The sequence below is a fragment of the Ovis canadensis genome, chromosome 14 (assembly GCF_042477335.2).
Source record: "Ovis canadensis isolate MfBH-ARS-UI-01 breed Bighorn chromosome 14, ARS-UI_OviCan_v2, whole genome shotgun sequence".
Classification (NCBI taxonomy): domain Eukaryota; kingdom Metazoa; phylum Chordata; class Mammalia; order Artiodactyla; family Bovidae; genus Ovis; species Ovis canadensis.
The window spans coordinates 79375516-79384489 of record NC_091258.1 but is presented as its reverse complement, the minus strand read 5'-3'; the positions used below and the strand labels follow the sequence as shown (position 1 = coordinate 79384489).

General features: G+C 46.1%; 1 protein-coding gene across 1 annotated transcript; it reads left to right on the top strand.

Moving 5' to 3' along the window:
- The first annotated feature begins 386 nt into the window (after positions 1-386).
- Positions 387-8462, top strand: LOC138418325 (zinc finger protein 211-like). Its single transcript, XM_069549522.1, has 3 exons — positions 387-688; positions 2825-2951; positions 4837-8462. Exons 1-3 carry the CDS (start codon positions 632-634, stop codon positions 6225-6227), a joined length of 1575 nt encoding a protein of 524 aa, XP_069405623.1. The 5' UTR covers positions 387-631; the 3' UTR covers positions 6228-8462.
- The last annotated feature ends 512 nt before the right edge of the window (positions 8463-8974 follow it).

The following is an 8974-nucleotide window of genomic DNA, read 5'->3' as shown; positions in this document are numbered from 1 at the left end:
ATGACTTAAACGCCTCAGTCTGAGTACATTTAAGGGACAGTATGATAGTGTATCATCACTGTCATCTATCAGGGCATCTACAGCTGCATGGAATCTAAATTATTATCCAAACACTTCGGAGATCAATAGCTTTGAAGGCTTTCTAAATGCTCTTCGAATTCCTCAGAAATTGTCCTTAGCCCCTTGCAGAGAAAGCGAAGCTTCTAGCCTACCTGGAAGAACAGGGAGGTCAGTTTTGAGCAGCCTAGAGGGTTGCCTGACCCTGGGAGGTTCAAGCAGAATCTCTCAGGCTGCAGGCCTTCGCCTGCCCGAACTCCATTACCCAGAGCGCTAAGCGTTGAGCGGCAGCGGAGCCCACCCAATGAACATCCAGAATTTCGACATTTCCGGGGGGTGGGCTCACTGGGTGAAGGCGGGACTTACTGTGTTTTCATAGCGCTTCTTTGAGCGGTTTTCGAGGGCCGAAGGGTCGGGGTTGAGGTGACAGAGAAGGCGCGAGAAGACGCTTTGTCCCCAGGGACCAGAGGCGGTCCTACAGTCGGGCACATCGCTACCTGCACGGCGGCCTGGAGACGCTGGTGCCGGGTCCTTCCGGGACGCTCGGCTGGCCCCTCTCCGCCCACCGAGTCCGATGGCGGTGGCGGCGGCGGCGGCGGCGGCGGCGGCGGCGCTGAGCGACACTCCTCAGGTAAACGCTGATCAGTCCGGCCCTGCTCGGCTTCATCCTGACAGACGCTGAAGCCCCGAGCGCCTGCTCACGTGCCCACAGCTCAGACCCGGGTATCCAGGACGGTGATGCGGGGATGGGCGGGGCCTTCTGTTTGACCGACAGCACGGTGGCGCCTGGCACAGGGTGATGGGCGGAGGGATGCGCAGGCGCAGAGATGTGGCGGTCCAACTGAGGCAGGAGAATTCGTGGAAACTGGGCAGTGGCACCCCACTCCAGTACTCTTGCCTGGAAAATCCCATGGACGGAGGAGTCAGGTAGACTGCAGTCCATGGGGTCGCTAAGAGTCGGATACGACTGAGCGACTTCACTTTCACTTTTCACTTTCCTACATTGGAGAAGGAAATGGCCACCCACTCCAGTGTTCTTGCCTGGAGAATCCCAGTGACGGGGGAGCCTGGTGGGCTGCCGTCTATGGGGTCGCACAGAGTCGGACACGACTGAAGCGACTTAGCAGCAGCAGGGGTCCATCTGATGGCTGCAGGGAACAGTGTGGGTATGCTGTCCCATCTGCAGTGGCAGACTGAGGAGTTGTACCTTCCTTCTTGAGGCCTTTGAAGCCATGGAAAATTAAAAAAAAATTTTTTTTTTAATTGGAGGATAATTACTTTACAGAATTTTGTTGTTTTCTATCAAACCTCAGCATGAATCAGCCATAGGTATACACCTGATATGAAGAACTGACTCATTTGAAAAGACCCCGATGCTGGGAAGGATTGAAGGCGGGAGAAGGGGACGACAGAGGTTGGATGGCATCACCAGCTCAATGGACATGAGTTTGAGTAAACTCCAGGAGTTGGTGATGGACAGGGAAGCCTGGCGTGCTGCAGTCCATGGGGTCGCAAAGAGTCGGATGCGACTGAACTGAATTGAACTGATACATATATCCGGTCCCCTTTGAACCTCCTCCCCATCCAACCTCTCCAGGTTGATATGGAGCCCCTGTTTGAGTTTCCTGAGTCATACAGCAAATTTAGAGCCATGGAAAATTGTAAGGCAAAGAAAAGTGACATAAGTTAGGTTTGCAAAATCACCAAAGTCTGTTCAATGAAAGAACTAATTGTAGGGATGCTGAGGGCACTGAAGCAGATGGAGTTTGGGTTTTTTCCCCAAGGACGCACAATTGCTGAGAGTGAATAGAGGTTAGACACTCGTGGAACCTGGTTCAGATGCCCCCAGGTGTGCAGGGAAGGTCTCAGTCCCTGGAAAATTGCCAGGATCACATCCCTCTAAGATCTACCACTTCCTGTAGGTTTCCATGGCTGCAGAGGTGCTTTTGGAATCTAATCGGGTAACTGGAGATTACCCTCACTAGTTGCAACCCTGTGTTAGTCAGTCAGTCGTGTTTGCAAACCCATGGACTATAGCCTGCCAGGCTCCTCTGTCCATGGAATTCTCTAGGCAAGAATACTGGAGTGGATGCCATTCTCTTCTCCAGGGGATCTTCCTGACCTGGGAATCGAACCCAAGTCTCCTGCATCAGAGGCAGATTCTTTACCATCTGAGCCACCAGGGAAGCCTTCTAATTTTCTCCAAATTTGGGTTGTTATGAAATGTGTCACCTGGCATTTTCCCAACCCTTGGTTGTGCGGACCTTGGAGAATCCTAGCTCAGTCCTGAGTCCAGTCTAAACATTATATGAAAGGGTTCCCATTTCAGGCCACCAATAGAAAGAGATGGGGAAGCTTGTCACAAAAACAGGAAGTGCTTGGAGGTGAGACTAAGTTGGTTCAGGGAATTGCAGGTCTCCTTCCTTCCTGGCGAGAATAGACTGGCTGTGGGGAGCAGCAGTCAGACCTGGAATGACTGTCTGTGAAGTCGGGCATCTATTCTGGAGGCAGTGGGAGGTGTGGATCAAATGAGGGAGGTGATTTCTTCTGGGTCTTTACAGGCTCCACTGGTTGCAGAGTGGACAGCAGCGTGAACAGAGCGGTTAGTGGGAGAGTGAGGAGAGAGCAGACAGCTATGGCACCAAGGTCGGGAATCTCTTCTGAGCTCTTAGGAGGAAGATGGAGATGGGGTAGATGTGCAAGGAGGTGGATTGTGGGTCTTCAAGAGTGAGGCAGTTGATGGTCTCATCTGTCTGTATCCTGACAGGGCAGTGTGACCTTTGAGGATGTGGCTGTGTACTTCTCCTGGGAGGAATGGGCTCTCCTTGATGAGGCTCAGAGATGCCTGTACCACGATGTGATGCTGGAGAACTTTGCACTTACATCCTCACTGGGTAAGCTCTTCTGTGTGCCCCTGTGCCCTGGGCCAAGCTCTGTGCTTCTCTTTTCTCCAGGGGTAGGTGTGTCTCTAGTTGCCTGGATTTGTGCTGTGTTTACAAGGGCTGGGCTGAGTGCTCGCCTCCTTCTCATCTGTGTCAGCACAGCACCTACTGCCCCAAAGCCTCCTAGGGAAGAGTTTGGTATCACTGTTGTTTTGTCAGCCTAATGGACCCCCATGCCTTGCCCTCTGCCTCACTGGTCTCTAGCACCATAGCACCCTAGCATAGCACCCTTCTTTCCTATAGCTCACATTTGTTTCTGACTGTGCTGGAAGCGTAGGCACTTACATCGTCACTGCTTATACAAACGTTATTGACAGACCCTTAGTTAAGGTTCTTTTTGCTTTATTTCACTTGAAACATGTATACAAAAAACATTTACCAGTTTCTCTTTTTTGGCCACACTGCTGCCTTCAAAATCTTAGTTCCCCAACCCCAGCATGAACCCATGCCTTGACCACTGGACCACCACGGAATTCCCACAGATATTTAATTTGTATCCTCTTCATTTGCTGCATTCATTTATTCTAGAAGTTTTGTGGTGCAATCTTCACAATTTCGTGAGCTATGGATCCCTTTTGTCTTTTTTCTTAAGGCTCCGTGTAGAACTTCCAATACTACAATGAATACTAGTGGTAGAAGCTGGCATCATTTTCTTGTTTCTGATTTTGGAGTATTTCTGACATTTGGAGGACAGACTCCTTATTGCCCATCCTGACTCCTAGAAGCTATTCTTGGAACATGTACAAGGTCCCCACCCCAAGGGCTCAGAGGTAGGGAGTGGAAGGATGACTACTATGACCATGATAAGAGCTGAAAGGGACACAATTAAAGCAGTTGAGCACGGCGGAAGAGTTGCATTAGACTTATTCTCCTGGTGTAGTCGTCCAGAAGGGAAGTCAGATTCCTGGTTCTTACTACTGTGCTATCTTCCCTTCAGCTACGGCCTTAGGAATTTTTTTTGTAATGTTTAATAGGCTTCTGGTGGTCTCCTGTGTGCTGAGTTGTCTGGGCCTGTTTTGGCTACTGACTTGTCCTGTCATTCCCTTATGATTTTGGTTCTCTTGGGTACATGCAGATCTTCAGGTGGGGCACAGAAAAAGTTCTCTGAGCCTCACAGGATGGACATGACTCCATTCTCCAACAAGATGGGCTCAGAGCAGACCTGACCCAGATGAATGAAAGTTGACAGAGGACATGACTTCAGGTGTTGGTTGAAATCATACCAGGAACCTATCCTGTTTTACTTCTGTATTGGTGCCATTGCCAGGAGCCACGCCTCACTCCTTTCCCTTCTCAATTCTTGACACTGTGCTGACTTGTCATTTCTATTAGTCATTTCTACTCTGATTCCAGCTGAGAGCTACTCTCCACTTCTCCACACTGCTTACCTCACTCATTCCTCACACTGTTTCCTACTCGGACATTGCCATGTTGTAAAGGGTGCAGGTATTTAATAGTCCTTAAATACTGTTACCTTTGTTTCAGTCAGATTTTTCTGGGACTGGACTGGACTTCTACTGCAGAGAGCACTGTTTCAATCCCTGTTTGGGGAACTCTCATCCCACATGCCAAGTGGCATGGCTGCAAAAAAAGAAAAGCTGCTGACAGAAAAATGAGTTACAGCACAAACGTTTCCTCATGTCCTGTGCCCAGTGAGACCTGCACCATTCCGTGAACTTAGGGACCCAGTGGTGCACAGCAGTTGCTTCCTCAAGATGAGATTTCCTGAAAGCAATTTCATGAACTGATCCTTTGGTGTGTTGAGTTACATTTGTGATGGTTTTGCCTCTTCTCAATAAGGTTAACATGTACTTCACCATCACTTCTTTGATTTCAGGCTGTTGGCACGGAGTAGAAGATAAGGAAGCACCTTCTGAACAAAGCATTTGTATAGGAGTGTCACAGATCAGGACTCTCAAGGCAGATTCGTCTCCCCAGAAGGGCGACCCCTTTGAGATGTGTGGCACAGTTTTGAGAGATATTTTGCACTTTCCTGAGCACCAGGAAACACATCTAGGGCAGAAACCATACACATGTGGAAATCGATTCTATATCTCTGCTAACCTTCAGCAATACCAGGGGCAACACATTGGAGAGATACCCATCAGAAGTGCTGTGGACACAGCCTTGATTATAAACAGCTGCACAACCCATGTGTCAGGGAAACCCACTGTCTATGGGGAGACTGGGAACGACTTCTTTGTCAATGTGGGATTTTTCCATCAACAGGTCATTCACACTGAGGAGAAGCCAAACAATAGTAATGAGTGTGAAGCCGTCTCTCACAATGGAAAAAGGCATGAGAACTGGGAAGAAGGCAACAAAGCCTTCCACTGCACAGATACACTTGTTGAGGACCAACGAGTCCTCATTAGAGAAGGGCTTTATGAGTGCAGCAAATGTGGAAAAGCCTGTACTCGAAGATGTAACCTCATTCAGCACCAGAAAGTCCACACTGGAGAAAGGCCTTATGAATGCCGTGAATGTGGAAAATTGTTTACCTACCTCTCCAGCTTCATTATACACCAGAGAGTTCACAGTGGAGAAAGACCTTATGAATGCAGCGAATGTGGGAAATCGTTTAGCCAAAGCTATAGCCTCAACAGCCATAGGAAAGTTCACACAGGAGAAAAACCTTATGAGTGCAGGGAATGTGGGAAGTCTTTTAGTCAAAGATCTAATCTCATTCAGCATCAGAGAGTTCACACTGGAGAAAGGCCTTATGAGTGCAGTGAATGTGGGAAATCTTTTAGCCAAAACTTTAGCCTCATTTACCACCAGAGAGTTCACACTGGAGAACGGCCTCATCAGTGCAGTGAATGTGGAAAATCCTTTAGCCGAAGCTCTAGCCTCATTCACCACAGAAGACTTCATACTGGAGAGAGGCCTTATGAGTGCAGTAAATGCGGGAAATCCTTTAAGCAAAGCTCCAGCTTTAGCTCACATCGGAAAGTCCACACAGGAGAAAGGCCTTATGAGTGTGGGGACTGCGGAAAATCATTTAGCCATAGCTCCAACCTCAAGAATCACTGGAGGGTTCACACTGGAGAAAGGCCTGTTGAGTGCAGTGAATGTGGGAAATCATTTAGCTGTAAATCTAACCTTGTTAAACACCTGAGAGTTCACACTGGAGAAAGGCCTTATGAGTGTGGGGAATGTGGAAAATCGTTTAGCCAAAGTTCCAGCCTCATTCAGCACCAGAGAGTTCACATTCGAAAAAGGTCCTGAGTGCAGTGAATGTTGGAAAAGAACTTCTCAGCTAGAAATATGACCTCATTCAACCCCAGAGATGTCACACCAGTGAAAGGCCTTAGATACGCTGGGATGCGCAGTTTCCTTCTAGTATATTTACACTGGAGAAGTTGTGACTGAGCCATCTAATGCATCTAAAAATCTACACTGGGGAGATTCCCCTTAAGTTCCAGGTATGTAGGAATCTTTAAGAAGCTGTGCTTTACTTTATTAGGGGCTTCCCTTGTGGCTCAATTACCTGCCAGGCCCTTTCCAGCTTTATGTCACTGCCAGTTTCCTTTCTATCACCTGGCAGGTTCACAGTGTAGAAATTACCTCCCAGCATGCTCAGGGAAGCTGGCTTCGGTCCCATCCCTTTCTGTGGAGGGAAATAAGGAGTAGTCTTAGCTCTTATGGCGTCCTCATTCCTCTCTCATTTCGAAACTAGGGCACGAACCTCACTCAATTTGGGCCCACTGGACCCAGTTTCAGTTCTGTTGGTGACTTGCCATCAGGGACTGCATTTTCAGGGACATGTTAGTTTCTGGTGACACTTCTGATTTTCCCAGCCTCTAAGTCACCAAGCTGAGAACTGCATGCCTTGTATTCCTTTGCATTTTGCAATGATAAAGGCATTAATGTTTCAGCTCTCTTTGGTCTGGGCCTTCTATTCACTTTATATGAGGTGATCAGAATAAAATTGGCCTCTACCAGCATTAATGATGGCACAACTTTCATGGGGGGGTCCTGCGCCTTGTGTGCCTCACATCAGTATGATTGAAGAATGTAGCTCTCTTTGTGCGGTTGGCCTAATGTAAATACATTGTTGCTCAAGGTCTCCTCAGAAAGACTGCAAGGCTTTGGGGTCCTGATTTGTGGACTGTGTATCAGGGTTTTTTTGTGGGCTCAGAAAACATCTGAGGAGCCATGAAGTTGTGACAACCTCCAGTGCTTCTGGAAACATGAATTGTTATTCACAGTGAATGATCACATAATGCTCAGCAGTTAACCTATAAAAGAACCACATGTCCTGATCCCTAGAATTCACTAGATAGTTCCACTGTAAGTCTACGGGGCTGGAGGAAACCATGTTCGTCAAGTAACCCTGGAGTGGAGATTGTAGTGAAGTAGGTGGAGTGTGTCCTAACATTGCATCACCAGATGCTCCAGTGACTGTGACTATGCAGTATCAGTGTGCACAGATGCCTGAACATCTGGAATGTTCAGCCAAAGGCCATTGCCACAGAGGCAGAGAAACAAACAGAAAGATCCCTTCATCCACAGTGCCGCTCTGTGATCAGCCAGCATTCCTGTTAACTCAGGTGGGAAGACATCTATTCTCATCAGTATTTGCTGCCACTAAGACAAGGGTGCTTCTCCAAGGTCATCAGAAAAGAAAGGCAATATAGGATTGTGAGACACGAGGAGTTTTCATTTTGGTTTTGGTTGTTCTTTGAGGCTTCCAGGATCATAGTTCCCTCACCAGTGACTGAACCCTGAGCCATGGCAGTGAAAGTGCCAATTCTTAGCCACTGGACCACTAGGGATTTCTCAAGATCTGATTTCCTAGAAAGTGTCACAGACCTAGATTTTTCTTTTGCGTCATTTTGTAAATTCTTATTCAGATGTAGTTGACATATGATGTAGTGTGTCTATTTGAAGTGCAGAATCTAAATATTTTGAGATTCTTAAGTGATAATATATAAGTAGTACATTCTTTATTGCTGAATAGTAGCATTTCTATAGTTACATTGTTTGTTCATCCATTCATCTGGTTATGGTCACTTGGGTTATTTCTACTGTGGGTTATTGTAATTAAAGGTGCTAGAACGTTTATATGTAATTCTGTATGGATGGATGGATTTTCACTTACACTGTGTTAGTAATTCAAAGTATAAAGCCTGAGTCATAGAATAGGTGAATGTTTAACTTATGAAACTGACAAACTATGATCTACATTTATAGATTGTTTTTACATACCCATCAGGAGCATGTAAAATGCTTCCAACTTCTGGCCAATACTTGGTATGGTCAATCTTTTGGATTTCCTTAAATTTTGAATTTAAGGAAGTAGTCATTTTAATTACATCTCCCTAAGGAATAATAATGTTGATCTTTCTTTTTCCACATGGTTTATTTGCCATCTGTATGTCTTCTTGGTAAAATACCTGTTCATATCTTTCACCTACTTTCCTTTTCATTAACAAATAAAAAGCTCCTTTTTATCCTCAATTTTTGTGTGTGCTATATACAATGTAATTACCACATATACCATGTAGTTTAAATTTAATCTGCACTATCCACATATTTTTAAGTCTAGACTTTCAATAATATAACGAAGTCCAGGTTTGTAGTGTTTTCCAGTTTTTTGAATACAAATATTCTTAGCATGGCCAATTTCAAACTAACAACATGGTGTCACTGAACATAGAGTTGGGAAAAGTTGATAGAGGTACATCATTCCAACTCAATCATACTGATCCAGTAGTAACAAATGATACAAATGATAATGAAACTTGGTAACAGCAGAATCTAACACAACACCGTAAAGCAATTATCCTTCAACTAAAATATTTTAACCGTCCCTCCCAAAAAAAAATAGTAAAATTATTATGAAGTGACAAGTTCTGAACATTTGTGTAAGGTGTAACCCCTGGGTGGAGGAAATGGCAACCTACTCCAGTATTCTTGCCTGAAAAATCCCTTGGACAGAGGAGTCTGGCAGGCTACCATCCAGGGGCTTG